Here is a 17809-nt window from a genome sequence, read left to right as displayed (position 1 = left end):
AGAACTGATCTTTGAGTCAGCTAATTATTTTCACCGTTATGTCCTCGGTATAAAGCAGTTGGCTGTAAATACAAAAGAAGGTGCAGCTACCATTGATGAAAGGGGACTAATCATTACAGAGTATTCTGACTTTACTCATTGGCATTATTAGCTCAAATGTTCTATTATTTCACTCCATTATAGGTCTATAGTGTCAAAAGTGTTAATTTTATGTAAAGAAAACATCAGCACTGTTGAGGGAAATGTTTATAACTACTTTTTTAATGCTAAATAATTCCAGCAATACATGCAATATAGCCAGGCTGTCTTCATATAAAAACTGAGTCCAGCTCCTACTGAAGTCGATGCCCAAAATAATCAACATTTTAAATTGCATTTGTAAGCAGTATAAAAGTACTGCAAAATTCCTCTGTAATGGCACCAAAACTGTATCACTGCATTGCTTCATGCTGTTCGTGAAACCCAAGGAAACTACAAGGATTTGAAGGGGGCTTATTTTCATGAGAGCTTTTTGGATTGTTATTTTTATAATACATATGTAAACATCTATCATACACATACATTAAAGAAAATTAAGTTCACTATTATACTGGTAGGTATCATTATAAACTAAGATAGATAAAAAGGCCAGAATAAGTGGTTAAAAAAATCAATGAAAATTAAATAGGAAAATAAGAGTAATAAGCTTAAAAACAAAACACAACGGGTTTTTTAAACTGAAATAGCAATTATGTCATGAATTACACAAAAATTTGCTGTATCTTAGAAGATGCCCATGCTGCAAGCTGTCATTTATAGTATTCTTCCAAGGCAAGGTAGGTTCCCAAGACAAAGTGTCAATAAAGTAAAAGATTTACCACTTTTGCAGGATTAATTTTAAGATAGGTGTTGGGTACCAGCTGCGCTCTTTAATGTCCACTATTTAAAATCAGGATTTCCTGAACGTTAGTAACTTCAATGCACACAAAAGAAAATTGAGACTTACATCACTGCTTAGCTGAGTGGCTTTCTTAGCAATCTGGTAAGCTGGAGTGATCATAGCTGGAAAGCTGCCTTTACCCTTCTGTTGCTCATAATCTTCTGTGTATTTCACCTAGAAGTGACATTTTTTGTTATAAAAAAACCTCTGTTCATTAATGTGACCCCTCTTTAAAAATAAATAAATAAATAAGCAAAGTAGGTAATGCATATCCCATACAAGCTTAAGGTGTTTTAGAATAAATGACACACAAAAGAACATGTATTTCATATTTTTCCTAGTTAAAAAAAATCTCAGCTACAGTGGAAAAAATCCATCTGAATATTTGATACGCAGTAGTTTATATATGACTACTACTAATTATATATCTTTCAGTTCTTTACTGACTGCAGCTGGATGGAAAGCTATAGGTTCCTGTGTACTCCAAGAAAAATAAAATGTGTTATCCATCAGTGGAGCTACTTCACTGATGGTAGCCACGCTAGAAAATGTTGGGTAGGCAGGACTTAGTATCCAGCCAAGGTCATCTGACATGTTACTGTCCAGGAATTGAACTGTATCTTAACTTCTGAAAGTCGTGATAATTCCTTTTGAATATATCTAAACTGGGAAGTAACACTCCTGGGTGACTTTGACTGTAAATGTATATCTAGACAGACAGAGCACACAAAGGCTAAAAAAAACTGTTGTTCCACAAAGTTCAAATCCATGTCACCCTTTTCTTTGGTAATTTGTTATTGACAGTTTAGCTACTATGAAGGAGTAAGCTCTCAGAATATAAAATAAGCTATAAAAATAAAGCTACTGCAAAGGTCAGTCCACTTACATCACTGCGAGTCTTCTGCGACTGAGCTATCCTGACCATTGCGGGATCTGGAATGGCTCCTGAATACCAGGTCTTGCCCTCCTCATAAGCCGCCTGATAGTTTTTCTAGAAAGGAAAGATTAAGTGAATAGGTTTAAATATAAATAATGAATTGACTAGGGAAGAGGAAAGCAAATAAAAATCCATCACAAAAATCAACTTACACTGTATAAATAGAAAATAATACAACTATATCCATGTGAGTCTTATTATTTTTAACACAAAGTTGGAGTTTAACTGGTTCATGGACTTGGTTCTGTCCTTGCATACAGAGATTAATTTTATTCCAAAATATTTCTGTGCACATTCTGCAACCTCTTTCTATGTGATATGGAATTAGGACTTATTTCCCCTAAATTTCCAGTCAAATATCTGTTGAGTAGTTCACTGCATCATGCAAACAGCAACAATATTGCTAGGCCATCATTATTACTATTGCTAAATGCATGCTAAACAGTGTGTAAGTATATACGCGAACAAAATATTGTCCTTTTTCTGCAAATTCAAGACAAATATATTTTCTTTTTTTTGTCAATACTTTTCTTCGTAGAAAATTATAGCATGTGGAAACTACCAGACTGATAACCTTGAAAAACGACATTTGCTGTTTACCTGAAGAACAGGCATAGTACAGGCCATATGCACATCCCTCTACCAAAAGGGACAACTTCTACAACCTTCTTAGATTCTGGCTACAAACACATGGTGCATTTGTCCTGGGAGATACCATTTTTTCTCAGGACAAAGCGCAGTCATTCGGACATCCATGTCTGTTGTCCTAGGACAAATCCTATAAAGGTTCACGGGATAAGACTTGCTAGCAGTTTCCACTAGGATATCATGAAAAGCAAGTGAAGGTTGTCTGGGGATTGGATCATTGGATCAATGGCAGAAAAGCACCAGTGCATTCAACCACTCGCTAAACTCAGACAGTAAGGACAACATGCGTACACCCCAAACTCACAACTTTTCTGTTCTAGGACAAAAACAGGCATAACTGGTCCTGGGACAAGTGTGACATCTATTCTTCACTCGTGATTCAGAGTTTTGAAAAGTGTGATCATGACATTGGGGATGTAGGTCATGGGCTGAGCCTGTCCAAGTTGGCAATGCATTTGGTTATTACTTACCTAGGATGAATCTCATCTGCCCATCTATAAGCAGAAACAGTCTATAGCCCAACATTGTCCATTAAACCAGCCAACCTGCCATTTTACATCAAAGTTCCTATCTTTAATTAAGGGAGGGTTTTTTCAATATTAGCCTGGAGTCCTGGGGGCCTCGGGGAGCTGCAGCCGCAGAGATGCTACCACTAGCAGCCTGGCCGGCAGCCAAAGCATGGCTTAGGCTGGCCAGCCTCCAGTTTTGGGTGGCACATGTTGTCCCCTGCATGTGCCGCCCAGCTTTTTTTGTGTGGGGTTTTTTGACCCCAGGATTTCCCAGGGTCAAAAATCACCCCCCATTCACTCCCCTCTGCACTGCTAAATTGCAGCATGGGGAACACCTGAATGCGAGGTGTGTGGCACCACAGGATGGGTCCACGGTGCCACATACCACATGGCCACGCTCATCTGGATGCAGCCAGTAAGTAGCAATTTACCTCTTCTCTGCTGCCAAATTTTTGGACCTGTGGGGAGGTCCATGGGCCAAATAGCACAGGCTCACAGGCTGCATCTGGCCTGCAGGCCAGACGTTGAACACCCCTATTTTAAAACAATGCACATCATGTCATTGTCTCTGCTCCCTTTTCCATTCTCTCACATAAATGAGTTTAATAAGGAATTCCTCAGCCATTGTCCCATTGCTCCTTCTTCCCCCATTCCCATTTCTGTGGCACATCTACTTGTCATCTTCAAAAGGAATCGCTGCCATAAATTCTGCATCACGACTTTGTTAGAGGATCGCGTCAGAAGAAAAATGACGTTAAGAAGAAACAAACCCCTAGGAAACCATAAGTGGATGAGATCCTGAATATGCTCAAATGAGAGTTTTACAATGGATGTCTGTCAGGCCAGGATTTCATTCAGTACTTGATAATGTGGCAAGAAAAATGATGGATTATAATAATAATATACATGGTGCCCTTCACTTGAGGATCTTTAATTGTGAGCAAATCTAATTAGTTTACTACATAGAGAAGGAAACAAGGCATGGGGAAGATAAGTGACTTCACTGTGCTCATCATTCAAGGCTGCAACAGAGTCAGGAATAGGACCGAGATCAGAGTCAAGAGTATTTCTGCACCACATTCAGAAGTGCAATTGCAGCATATGTAGCTATACCCAAGATAACTCTGCTAGCTTGAGGCCCAAAAGAGCAAAACCAGAGCAGCAAAGGCTTCAATCAACAAAAAAGTACACGGAGTAACAGCCTACACTGAAGTCCATATTGTGACAGGTTTACTGCTTTTGGTGCCTGATCTAGGTAAATTAAAGCTAGCCAGGGCATATCGATACTTGCTGCAACTGCATCTAGCATTGCAGCGGAGGTACTCCCCAAACCTCCTGACTTTTGCTCTCCCACTTTAACAATTACAATGCACGGCCTTGAAAAACAAATGAAAATTAAACAGGCCATTATAAAACAAAATAAGAAATGAGCTGTTCTGAGTCAAACGCTGTGCATAAATGCATGCCAACCATCATTTTATTTAGCATGGGGAAGTAACGCTTCGCAGGATGCCTCCTGGCAACCTCCAGAAAGGTGTACCCTCGAAGGGCTTCTCTTACCTCACTGGCCAGCTGCTGAACGTTACACGCGGTTTCCACCTCTCTGCAGTTCATATCCCACTGGAAAACGGATTTGAATCGTTCCCCTTCTTCTCGATATTTAGCCTGCAACAAAAACTCAGCATCAATATTTTTTTTTCTTATCACGGATGCAAAAGGCAAAGAAGGGCATCATTTTAAAGCTGGGAAAATGCCGGGGTGTTCAACACTGTAGAGTTGGAGCAAACTGCAAGGGAAAAGGTGAGCAGAAGTGAAATCAATACGCCAAAACGAATGCCAGACTTAAGTGGCTCGCTCGTTAGATATAAGCAATGTGCCCACCACACTGTGGGACTTTGTGTGTGTCTTTCTGGGTCCCAGATCCTTAACCAGTGCAGACCGGGTATTCCTTTCAGTACCATGCTCTAGTTAAAAAAAAGCCTGTACTGATACAGACAGAAACCATGTGTTCATTACTGCTGTATCAGAGGAGTGCATCAGGAGCTCGGTGCACAACTGTTCACCAGGGCACCCCTGGGGAAGACCAGGACCAATGGATATATAGTTGTCTTCCTGCCTAGAGTAGGGGGGCTGGACCTGATGATCTGCAAGGTCCCTTCCAGCCCCTGACGTCTATGAATCTATGACAAACCTTCAATGAGCAGGCCTGGACTATGGAAACTTTGAAGCCCACAGGAAAATACTGTTCACTGGATTCAGATCTCTGTACTCGCAGCTTCCACAGAGCCCCCTTTACCAATATTTCCTCTTTGTCTGCCTATCACAACCTTTCGCAGCATGCTGCCCTACCCTGTGAGCACCATTAATGGGTTTCTACTTTCTCCTACCTGTCTCCCAGCCCTACCTAAGGGATCTATGAAGGAGAGGCTAGATTAGCTGTCATCCACTTGGTGACTTCTAACTAAGATGTATTGCAGTCATTGGAGCTGCTTGCTCTTAGGGAAACAGCACATTGCAGTTGAAACCCATCAAGAAGATCTAAGTAGTTCCTAGATACATCTCCCCTTCCTCCCTACCCAGCCCCACACACATGCACGTAGTAATGAAGACTAAAACCCCATAAAAATCTAAGCCGATCATACAATTCAAATGTTAGTGAGAAAGACTTTGTGAAGGAAACCACCATGAAACACTAGTCCCAAGTATCAGTCACAGGGCAATATTGCTCTCATTTATCCCTTTCTGACTACAATGAAGTCAGTGAGGTTGTGTGAATATAATTAAGGGCATTGTCGAATCCGATGTCTTCATATTATTATAATTCTTTATTTGTATTGCAATGGTACCTGGAGACCCAAATGAAATCAGGATCTTCTTGTGCTATACTGGCACATGCATTGCCCTGAAGAAGTCATAATTTGAGCACATAACAGAGAAACAGAAACTACTGAAATGTATATATTATCCTCATTATACCATATCTTCATTATACAATTAAAGAAGGAAGCACAAAGATGGCAATGCCCTGGCCAAGGTCACACCAAACTTAAGTGGCAGAGCAAGGAATTGAATTTTCATCTCTTAAGCCTCAGTCTAGTGCCATAAGCACAAACTAGTTTGTTATTTTCATTTAGGACCCAACGCCAAATTTTTTCTATACTATAAGCTGCCATAGAAGTGAAAAGGCATTTTCAATACGGCCTGGATTAGGCCTAGAGATACACTTAGAAACCTTGCCTTTGGAGCTCAAATTCACTCTATGATTGAAAGGGGCAGGAGGTGCTCTAGGTGAGAAAGCAAGGGAAAGTGATCTCCCAGCTATAATTTGCTTGGCGTGTATGCCCACATGCACTGGAAGTAATAGGGTCTCATATCACAGCCGGGAAACAGAAATAGAATTTGCAGTAATCCCAGGCTCATTCCAGACCAGATCTGTCACACACGCATCTTAAAGGAAGTGAACGCGATGTTGTTGTCATTGTTGGAGTCCAGGATATTGCAAAAACATGATGCATAAAATGCTATCGAAGTACAATGACAGAAGGAGTGTAATAGGTGATAAATGTTATTAAATGTATACTATCAACTTGATCAAGAAGAAAAAGAATCAGATATTAGTACCCGCAAAATGTAAAATACTGCATCCGTTTTCCATTATTTTATGTACAATTTTAATAAGATGCCAGATCCCATAGAAACACATTGTCTATACTTATTATTACTACTACTAGTACTATTACTACTACTACTACGATTATTTTTAGAGGACTAAAAGGCACCACATTTAATAAAACCACATTATGCATGGAAATGAGCCAGTAACCAGTGGTCTTCTGACATATTTTTCTTATTTTAAATAGCCACCAGAAGTGCAAAACTTAAACAAACACCTTTGAAAGAAAAGAGGTCATAACAGAAAGCAATGGCATGAGAAAATAAAAAAGAATTGGAACTCCTTTTGGGATCTAGGCTCATAACAGCCTTGTGGAGCTGACATTACACAACCAAGAAAATCAACATTAGCAATAATATTTCCGAAAAATGTTTTCAAAAAACCAGGAAAAACTCCCTCACATCTCAGCCCAGATCTATCGAATGCTCAAAAAAAACTTTTCTGGGAGTCATATTCTAATTAAATTTAAACTATTTAGTTGTTGATGTCAAAGACCAGGCAATTTTATTCAAGTTTTGTTTTGAGTCTTCAGATTTATTTTGACACAACATTTAAGGCAAGTGAACCAGCATTAAAGAAAATGTCCTCGCGACCCACTGGCACTAATAATCAAGTCTGTACAGCTCTGCTCTGCATTCCTGGCAATTTTCAGTGGCGGATACTACAGACTTCCTTGTAGAATATTAGATAAGGTAACCTTTGACAGACTGAACCTGCATTTCTTACTAAGATATTCATAGAATACCAAAGGATGTTTTGTCTGGGCAAATTAAGGTTCCCAAAGTAAGTAAAATACAGTAAGTAAGACTATAATACCATCGTGGGCTTTTTTACTGAAACTGAGACATCCTGGGCTTTTCTCCCTTGCTTTGCAATGTAATCCGATAGCTTTATTATGTAGAATTTAACAGCTATAGACTTTGCTCCTCTTCCAAAACGAACAAGGAGCATGTACGGCACTTGTGAAATGAGGCTGAAAAATTGGGGGGGAAAAATCTAAAGAAAATACAAAACTAATTTTAAAAAACGTTCAGGTTTTGTGGCTTTTGTTGAAACACATACAACAAATGTTAGGAAGCATGTCTCTTGCTATATTCAATTGAGGTATTTGAAAAGAAATGTATAAGAAATCTACAGACAAACAAAAACAAGCTAGAGATACGATCAAGAAAAAAAATCTGTTCCAGATCTAAATATCAAATCTGCCAAAGCACGGATCTGGTGGGATGCAGACCCTGGTTTGGTCCGTGACAAAGACCATTCGAAATAAATGTGACCCAAACCTGAGCTCACCTTAAAAGAGGGCAAGGCAGTTAAATATAGGGGTTGTCCTTTAATACATTTCTAAAAAAACCCCAGTGTGGTTATAACACCAGAAACAAAAAGTACAAGCGAACACAATTTATTCTAAAACTCTTACCTCGCTCACTGCTTCAGGTTGTTTTTTCACATTTAAATTTATTGGTGTCTCAAATATGCTTGTGAATGTGTTGTTTTTTGGGTTATGTCTATAAAACAAGGGATAACAGCAGATTAGAAATGTATTAGACTGTCCACCACCAGAAAGATATACTCTCTTTTTAGTTTCTCAAAACCACTGCACCACCTTCACAACACATACCATCAGCTCGCATACAACTTACTGTTTTATGAAATAAGTGTCAACGACTAAATTAATTTTAATGATCATCATATCAATGCTGTGTTACTAATAACAAAAGAGAATAATAGAATAAAAACCAACTGTCATCTCTTGTTTTCAGCCAAGAAATTTGACAGGAATTGATCATTAGAAAATCAAATCATCCTGAAAAATATAACTCCAAAAATTTGCATTTTACATATTTTTCTGGTTACTAAGTGCATTCATACCTTATTAACTCTTAACCACTGATATGGAAATCACTGCTTACAGTTACAACAGACAACGTTCCAAAATATTTCCAGTGGCGCTTACAAAGGTATCTTTTAAGACGTAAATATGGGAATTTTATATATATGGCTAGATTTTGATCTCTGCCATATATGTAAATCCAGAGCAATTCTGCTGAAGTCAGCGGAGTTGATCCAGTTCCACAGAACAGTTGATGACCAGTTGGCTGCCCAGTGCTGATCTTCAGATAAAATTATGGGGATTCAAGTTTTAAGCCATTATGATTTTTTTTTTAAAGTAAGTACACTTACGCTTGGCAGTAAGGCTTCTTCTGGTGGCTAACAAAGTTATTTACCGTTAGCATCATTTTGCAGATTTCACAATGAAAACAGGCTTTGTGCCATGTCTAGGAATAGAAATGACGAAAATATAGTGCAAGTGTCTCATTTTTCCTTATTATTCCAGCAATATTTAAACCTCAACATTGACCCCCCTGTCCATTTCCTAAATAGGGATTTACCACTGTATAAAGGGCATGCATTAAATGGACACTAAATAGAACATAAATTACTATCTTTTCAAGTTTGTAGCCTCGTCATTTTTAATTATCTGCCACAAAACACTCATAACCAAGCTTACCTTCACTCCAATAGCCACCATGAATAAAGAATTTATACAGTTAGGAGTTCTGCCTGCAACTCCAGCAGGAGCATGATCAAACCATTTATTAGTAAGTTTGCATATTAACTTTGCATATATATATATCTATTAAACTCCAAAATACTCAAGAGAGAGTATGTGTACTGACCTGATCTATACAGTTAATCTTCTCAGCAGGGTAAACCCCAAAGCCACATCTAGCACACGGCTGAACATTCATCTTGAAACCAACAGAGCAAAGAGTATATATCTATACACACAAAAGCTTCAAAAGATGACGATGACTTTTTGGCCTGTTTGTAACACTCCAGATAGTTCTGTAAAGCCCCTTTTCTATGATCAATTGCTCTCATTAAACTTCTGAAGCAAAGTCTCTGCTCCTTTGGTTGACCTTCTGTTTCAAAGTCAGCTGCTAGCTGGCTTTTAAAGATGCCTATTACTAAGAGGGATTATTTTAGCAACTGTGTAAGTACATACAGAAGGGGAGGTGTTAGCAACATCTTTCTCTAAATAGAGGAGTGAAGTCACAGAAACAAATCATGTCTATGTGAATGGCAGAATCTGACCATTCAGCCTGGAAGTTTGATGTTTAACGTTAGTCGTCATAACCCCAGGATGGAGGTAAAGATACAAGCTGCGTCATCACCATCAGCTTACCAAAGTAGTAGCTAGTCTCCCCCATGTACAATGAATGACTTCACTGGGGGCGAATTTGTGTCTTATGTATATCCCTGTTTATAGTAGCTGGAGCCCAACGAAGACATTGCAACTGGCAGACGTTCACTTAATGATGCAAGGGGATCTGATCCCTGACCCAAGCAATCGCACCTCCTGACATGCCACATGTGCAGGATCAGAGACTGGATCCCAATGATGCCCCTGCCGGTAGGACCCAAAGCATGGGTTTGCAACCACTGGAGTAAATCAAGTCCCCCCACCATCACCTGGCAGGTGCAAAACATGGACTCCTGGCCAGGATGCTGGGAAAGGATCCCAGAGTCTCAGTGGACATCTAAAAAGAAAAGCATGTGCAGCTGGGCTGCGCATACAATGCTGGACGATCCAGGTGCACGGGGACCCTGGGGTGTCTAGAAACCATGTGTGCAGCCCAGCCCCTGCACAGCAAGGCAGTCAACCTGCCAGCTCCCGGGGAACCACAGCATCAGCAGCTGTAAATCTCCCCCCGCAGGCAGACCAGCATTATCCACTACCCACCCCAAGGTCTGCTCAGCTTGCGAGTAAAGAAGAGACCAAGAAGATGTTGGAGGAGCTTGGGTATGCCTCTGTGAAGTGTCACAGGGTTGTTCAGGAATAGCACACATTTCTGAGGCAAGAAAAGGAGAAAGACAGGTAGGAGAAGGAAAAGAACAAAGCCGCCAGGAGGGCACCACGGTAACTAATTAAATAAGGAGCTGGAGGAGAAAGGAGTCCATATGGGCCAGGGGAAACTTAGAAGATGCGGATAATATAGATGGATAATATAGATGGACGTGATGGGGCAGCAATAGCTCCTAGACATTATGAGCAGGCACACACTGTAGGAGAGTGTACTCTGGCAAAGGTGTCACTTGCCTTCGACCTCCTCTCTCCTTTGGCAGCCCACAGCATGCACAGCAGCCACTGGGTTTGCTAGTCCCATCCCATGGAGACCTCATCATACTGGGACCCCACAGACCCCTTCCCTCCTCCCTGTGAAGACCCAGCTCCTTCAGTCTCTCAAACCTCATACTAGGTTGCTCCAATGCTAATCCAGCTCCCAACATTGCCAAGCAGCCAAAAAGAGGGGAAGCTGCTCGCCACAGGCTACGAGCCCTTCTCGCCAGCCAAGGTCTGAAGTTTTATCTCCCTTTTCCCTCCGTGTTAACCCCACTCAATGACCCCGTTCTCAGTGTCCTAAATATTTTAAATGTATGGAGTTGGGGCACTATTTGTTCTGGTTGCACTGTAAGGACAATAAAGTTGTGTTTCATTTAATACGGAAAATGTCTTTCTGGGGCAACAATTGAATTGTTGCTGCTTGCAGAATGCATGGATATTCAAATAGGATACCCTCACCCTGACTGAGTATTACTAGCTACAAGGCACTAAGTTAAAAAATCTTGGAAAAACGAAGAATGCAGAATGAGGCACAGACAAATTAGCCATAGCCACAGGCTCTTGCAGTCCCGCTGACCGTGCACTAAAAGCTAAAAAATATGTTTAAAAATTAATGGAGGAACATAAAGCTTGCACAAGCGAACCTAACAACTGATCCCACAGAACCCCCACAATGGACTGATGCTGTCCTAAAATTCATGCAGACCATGCAAAACCATAGACACTGTCACGTCCGTATTGTCAGGAAGTTGCCCTTTTTCATTAGGGAAAACAGGAGACAGCTCCTGAAACTCCTGAAAAGGCTGAAGTGCTCAATGCCTTTTTTACCTGTCTTCACAGGCAAAGTTGGCTTCCAGATTACTGTACTGGGCAGCACAGTTTTGGGGAGGAGGTGAGCAGCCAACAGTGGCAAAAGAACAGGCTAGGGACTATGTGGAAAAGCTGGATGTGTACAAGTCCATGGGGCTGGACATGATGCACCTGAGCGTGCTGAAGGAGATGGCCAATGTGATTGCAGAGCCACTGGCCATTATCTTGGAAAACTCATGGCAACTGATGATTGCAGAAGGGCAAATATAGTTCCCATTTTTAAGATAGGGAAGAAGGAGGATCCAGGGAACTACAGACCAGTTGGCCTCACCTCAGTCCCTGGAAAAATCATGAAGAAGGTCCTCAAGGAATCCATTTTTAAGCATTTGGAGGAGAAGAAGGTGATTAGGAACAGTCAGCATGGATTCACCAAGGGCAAGTCATGCCTGACCAACCTGATTGCCTTCTGTGATGAGATGACTGGCTTTGCGGGCATGGGGAGAGTAGTGAATGTGATATACCTTGACTTTAGCAAGGCTTTTGATACAGTCTCCTGCAACATTTTCACAAATAAGCTAAGGAAGTCCGGGTTGGATGCATGGCCTGTAAAATGGATAGAAAACTGGGTGGCTCATTGGACTCAAAGGGTAGTAATCCATTGATGTCTAGTTAGCAGCCGGTATCAAGCAGAGTGCCCCAGGGGTCAGTCCTAGGGCCAGTTTTGTTCAGTACCTTCATCAACTATCTGGAAGATGGGATGGCAAGTTTGCTGATGACACCAAGATGGGGGGTAAATATGCTGCAGGGCGGTGCTAAGATTCAGAGACCTAGACAAACTGGAGGATTGGGCCAAGAGAAATCTCAGGAAATTCAAAAAGGACAAATACAAAACTCTGCACTTAGGACAGAACAACCCCATGCACCGGGGCAGGCTGGGGGTGACTGGCTGGGCAGCAGCTCTGCCGAAAAAGACCTGGGGGTGACAGTGGACAATCAGCTAAATATGAGCCAAAAGTGCCCTTGTTGTGAAGAAGGCTAACAGCAGACTGGGCTGCATTAATGGGAGCGTAGCCAGCAGGTTGAGGAAAGTGATTATCCCCCTCTATTTGGCAGTAGTGAGCCAACATCTGGAGTAGTGTGTCCAGTTTTGGGGCACCCCACACTGTAGAAATGATGTGGACAAAGTGGAGGGCACCCAAAATAGTTAAGAGGGGTAGGACATGTGAAGAGAGGCTGAGGGAACTGGGCTTATTTAGTCTGGAGAAGAGAAGACCAGAGGGGGATTTAATAGCAGCCTTCACCTACGTGAAAGGGGGTGACAAAGGGGATGGAGCTGGGCTGTCCTCAGTGGTGGCAGATGACAGAGCAAGGAGCGATGGGCTCATGTTGCAGTAAGGGAAGTTGAGGTTAGATATGATAAAAAAAACTCTCCGGAGCAAGGTAGTAAACCACTGGAACAGGCTGCCCACAGAGGTGGCGAAATCCTGGCCTTAGAGGCTTTTAAGACCTGGCTAGACAAGGCCTTGGCTGGGGGTTGGACTAGAGGCCCCCCCGGCCCTCATTTTCAATGAGTCTAAATACAGGATCGTTACATGCTATGTATTATATGCCTTGCAACCCCACTGCGGTGGCTGATCTGGTCTTGGAGCTGGCATCAAGTCTAGCTATGGCCGTCACAGCCCCGCAGGGGTTTGCTTCACCGGGGAAGGGCCCGGGCGCCTCCTCTCCCCGAGGGCCGGGCCGGGGCCGGGGCCGGGGCCGGGGCCGGGCCGGTTTCACTTTCTCTTTCGCTGCAGCCGGCGCAGGACGCAGGCAAGTGTCGGGCGCGCCCGGGCGACCTGCCGGCCCGGCCCGGCCCGGCCCGGTCCGCCGCGGCCTCGGGCCTCCGCGCCGGGGTGGGGTGAGGGGCAGGCCCTCACGCCTCTGCCGCCATTCCCGGGCACCGGAAACCCCGCCGGCGCCTGGACGGGGTCTCAGGGCGTGCCCGGTCGCCGCCTGAGTCTGAGACCCCCAAAAAGGGGCGGTCCGAACAGCTTGGCTTAGAGAGGATCCGTTTTATGGGAGAGGTGGGGGGATTGCAAAAAAAAAAGTAATTAAAAAAAAAATGTTTGCTGTTTCTCAGTGGGCCTAATAAAGGGGTCAAGGCAGGGGTGGGCAAAATGCAGCCCGGGGGCCGGTTGCGGCCCGCCAGGCCGTTGTATCCAGCCTGCAGGGCGCCTAAAAAGTTTAGAAAATTAATATTTATCTGCCTCGATGGCTTGCTAAAAGTCAGTAAGTTGCCCTCTGGCTTTGGGCTGGGCTTTGGGGCCATGTTTGCAGCAAAGCTTTGAGGTGTGGCATCGAGCCGTGTTATGATTCAAACTCTTATCTGTGCGGGAGTGGAAAAATGCCACGCCGCGATTTCTGAAGGGAACAGCGAGGACGCTGGGTGCTCCCTCTGTGTTCATCTCCCTGCTTTGCCTTTTGGTTTCTGTCTCTTCTACCCATGTCTTCCTCGTTCCTGCCTCCTACCACACTTCCAGCTTCTCTCGCTCCTTGGAGTCGCAGACCAGCAGAGACTCCCTGTGCCTGACAAGGGGTGATTGCACCCAAAAGCTTGCTAAAAACTTTTCTCCAGCTACTCAGCTGGCTTAATAAAAGGGATCATGTCTCCGCAATGGTCCTTAAACCTGCCTGGTTTAAGGACTTGCAGGGCTCTCCGGTGCAGTCCCTGGGAGGGGACGTGCCCTGTGTGTCCAGTCACAAGGGATGAAGTTGGCGTCGTGTAGTTCTCCGAGGCTCGGGGAGGAAACGTGCACAGCGTGGCACATCTCGGTTAGCGCTGCTCTCACCGTAGTGGCGTGGAGTGAATGTGCACCAAGTTGCCATTTAGCTGGTTGCTGCATGCTCTTCCGTTGTTTTTGCTGAGCGAGAGCGACACCCGGATGTTGCTTTCCTGTGTGGTCAGTAGCGATGTGCATAGGTATTTCAGTCTAGTCCTTCCTTTGCATGGGAGTGCAATATGGGACTTCGTGTCCTGCTGAAGTTCTTCCTTCTTTTGCCTAAATCTGATATAATCTTCCAATTTTGCAAATCCACATTCTTTCCAGATTACTGAGTTATTTGAAACAAGACTAGATTTACCCCAGTCTATCGCATACCATTGCTTTTTCTGTTGAAGTCAAATTAAAATCTCCAGAAACTGGAAACAACTGGCGGAGGGGGGTGTTCCCTTACCTTACTTTTCCAATTACAGGCTGAAAGGACAGTGATATTCATATTAATGCTCTCTCAGTCTGGTTTCCACAGTCCTGATGATGCATCAGCTATAAAAGTCTGTTTGTGTATCTGTTATCAGTTGAGTTCAATAGGATGCCGTGAATAAGTAAAGATCGCATGCACGAGCAAGCGTTTTCAGGAATGGGCCTTAAGGAAGTGAATGAGCAACAAGTAGTCTTCTGGCTAATACTTAAAATAGAAATAAGCTTTTAACCTAGTAAAGAGTGTGTTTTCTAGTGTGCCATGGAAGCGTCTCCGCTGACCTTAGGAAAGGTATGCTCAGCGGAGACATCTTAAAACAGGCTTTGACACAAGCATATCAACTGACATAAAAGACTGCTATGATGTCTTCGAGTAATGTGCTTTTTTAATGAAAGAAAAATACGGTTTTCTGGGTTTTTTTTAAATAAAAACAAAACCTCAGTGTTAGGAAAATATAACATGCATAATGTGATAGGAAAAATAAAGAAAATTAAAATTGAGTCTATCTCTATAAAAACAGTTTGCAGCATTTTTCTGTACAGGCAGTTGAGTGTGCCTGTGTACCTGTGCCTCCATGAGAGAATTTGGGGGCATATCTTTCTGAGTTCTCTGGATGCTTTCAATTTGGGTTATAGCTACGCGAATAACAAATAAGTTGGTGTCTAATTGCCAGTGTTTCCTGCTTCTTTGCAAACTTACTTGTTTTCAATCCACAGAAAACATCTTAAAAACATACTATAAGGCATTTTGCCATCTTTTTTTTATTTTTAAATCTTAGTTGCAGTTTGTGGGCAGATTTTATTGACTCGTTTTATATGCTACCCTTCGGTCTAAGACAGCGGTGCTCAAATTCTCGGCCCTGTGGGCCAGATGAGTGGGGAGGGACCACTCCGCAGCCTGGATCAGCCCTGGGATGCCCGACACCACCCTGTCCCTGCCCTGATCGCCAGGATTTCAGAAGTGGGCCCCCTCCCGCTGGGATTTGTCCCCAGGGGGACTACCACCGCTCAACCGTGCCCCAGCATACTGGGATTGAGTCCCAGGGGCCTGGCGTTGCCCCCCTTGGCCTTCCATACCGGGCTTGCGGCCTGGAGCTGCACCTTCTTAGTCTCTTGTGTGCTGCGATGGGGCCCTGGGCCTGGTGCTACCCCCACCCAGCCCTGCCTGCTAATATTGGGTGCTGGACCCAGTGCAGAGTCCAGGGCTCCCCATGGGTCCAGGAATTTGGCAGTGGGGAAGTGGTGCCACTCCTCTCCCACCACCAAATTTCCAGGCATATGAGGAGCCCCCACCCCAGCTGAATATCACAGGGCCAGATTTGGCCTACAAGCTGGGGGGGGTCAGTGCCTCTGGTGTAGGTCATCTTTGAATAACTACAAAAAAAGTAACAGGGATAACTGAGTACACACACTATCAGACTGGAGGATCCAAAAATCGATGGCTACTTTTAGCCTGTACAATTTTACACAGTGTAACTGGCTTAATAATTTTACTAGAAAATAGATTTGGTTTAATGATTGGTGGTTTTTATTAGGTTTCTTTTTATATTTGTTTGTGTAGATGGCAGAAGAGCTGTACGCTGACGGGCCTCAGTTGAAAATGAAGGCTGAAGAGCCGGATGATACAGTGGATGCAAGGCCGGACAGAAGTGAAAGATTTTTCATCTTTGGAAAGTAAGTAATTTTGTTCTCAATTCCATTCAATCGGCAAGCCCGCTTCAAGTGGACCATATCCAGTTCTTCTGTACTCTGGAAGGCGTCAAGTGTTGCTGGAGAAAAACGTATTAAATCTAGTATAAAAACCGATAAAAAGTCTGGAAAGAAAGTCCAAAAGTGCTGCCTTTGACTATACATACTCATCCTCTGCACCCTAGCAAAGCATTTTTCTATCTAGACAGTAATTAATTATATTGCAAGGAGAAATGCAGACTGTGCTGTGTGATGTTACTTCCCTTCGCTGCCTTGATTCAAAGTGAAAATGAGAACTAATCTTAGTTGGCTAAATTTCAGATTTTATTAATGATAGCCCTCCTAAGGGCTTTTTTGAAAGTCAAAAGTTACATAAGTACACTGAACTTCAGCCTGGTTCTCGCTTCTCACATGGCTCTTAAATGGGGGTAGCAACTGGGAACTGAATGCACTGTTTTCACTGCACTGAGTTTGGCTATTCTGCACCATGAGAATCCCCAAGGGGCTACTGAGGACATCCTACACCCATCTCCCTCCAAAAAGTTCCACCGGGGCCAAGGATGTAGCCTGTTACCCAAGAACTTAATCTTCTTGGGAGCTGCAGAATCATTTTTGCCTTAATATTAAAGAGTGCAATCCCCAGTGAAGCATAATTTTACTTACCATAATTTCATAGGAAGTATCGTCTGTGTTATGTTAGACCTGTTCTTTTGGAAAAATAGCCATCTGGAATTTCTAACGGCCCTTAAAGTGAGAGAATGACTATTTTGTGCTGAGAGTTTCTTGGTGTTGGTGTTTTTCTTAAAAAGGGCTTTTATAATTTATGCCCTCTGCACTATGCAACCTTGAAGTGAACGGCCTAGCCCTGACCAAGCGATGGGAAGGCGTTTGGCATTTTAGTTACATCGTAATTATGAAGAATGTGTTAATGCACAGAGTCTATAAGGTCTAAAACCCTTACCTAGGAGTCAGAAGAGCTAAGTATTCTTGCAGCAGACTTGCAGAGTTGACCTTCAGCAAGTAGTTTCAAACTTTTCCTGCTGCTTTTCTTAAAGAAGTGTTTTATGAGGCTTAATTAATGGAAAACAATATAAAGCTGTTGTGGAGGGTGTCATAGAAATGTCAAGTATTCCCATCAGTGCACATCTAAAAAAAATTGAAATATTCCTGTTTAAGATTATACCCACAACCTGCAGTGCTAGCAGATACAAGTGGAAGCTGTGACATTCTGCCTCTAAAACCTGAGCAGCAGTTTT

The 17809-nt window shown here is 43.0% G+C and overlaps 2 protein-coding genes across 4 annotated transcripts in view; one reads left to right on the top strand and one right to left on the bottom strand.

Annotated features, from left to right (window-relative positions):
• Window positions 1-9638, bottom strand: part of NRAP (nebulin related anchoring protein) — a 60756-nt gene extending 51118 nt beyond the window's left edge. For 2 of the 3 annotated variants that reach the window (XM_090058499.1, XM_090058500.1), the window contains exons 1-6: window positions 9368-9638; window positions 8871-8965; window positions 8107-8194; window positions 4574-4678; window positions 1806-1910; window positions 986-1093 (exon numbers count right to left, since the gene is read on the bottom strand). In XM_090058499.1, the coding sequence (XP_089914625.1) occupies window positions 986-1093; window positions 1806-1910; window positions 4574-4678; window positions 8107-8194; window positions 8871-8965; window positions 9368-9439 (573 nt within the window). In that variant the 5' untranslated portion in view covers window positions 9440-9638. The remainder of the gene's footprint in view (window positions 1-985; window positions 1094-1805; window positions 1911-4573; window positions 4679-8106; window positions 8195-8870; window positions 8966-9367) is intronic. The other variant, XM_090058498.1, reaches the window with a different exon arrangement.
• Window positions 9639-13313: 3675 nt separating this feature from the next.
• The window catches only part of CASP7 (caspase 7), a 31579-nt gene continuing 27083 nt past the window's right edge, over window positions 13314-17809 (top strand). Inside the window, exons 1-2 of the mRNA XM_090058126.1 lie at window positions 13314-13437; window positions 16426-16538. Of these exons, the coding sequence (XP_089914252.1) occupies window positions 16426-16538 (113 nt within the window). The 5' untranslated portion in view covers window positions 13314-13437. The remainder of the gene's footprint in view (window positions 13438-16425; window positions 16539-17809) is intronic.

This window comes from Crocodylus siamensis, chromosome 7, assembly GCF_052110815.1.
Source record: "Crocodylus siamensis isolate JL-2025a chromosome 7, ASM5211081v1, whole genome shotgun sequence".
NCBI classification, from domain to species: Eukaryota; Metazoa; Chordata; order Crocodylia; family Crocodylidae; genus Crocodylus; species Crocodylus siamensis.
The sequence above is the reverse complement of the archived record's forward strand: the minus strand, read 5'-3'. Positions and strand labels throughout refer to the sequence as shown.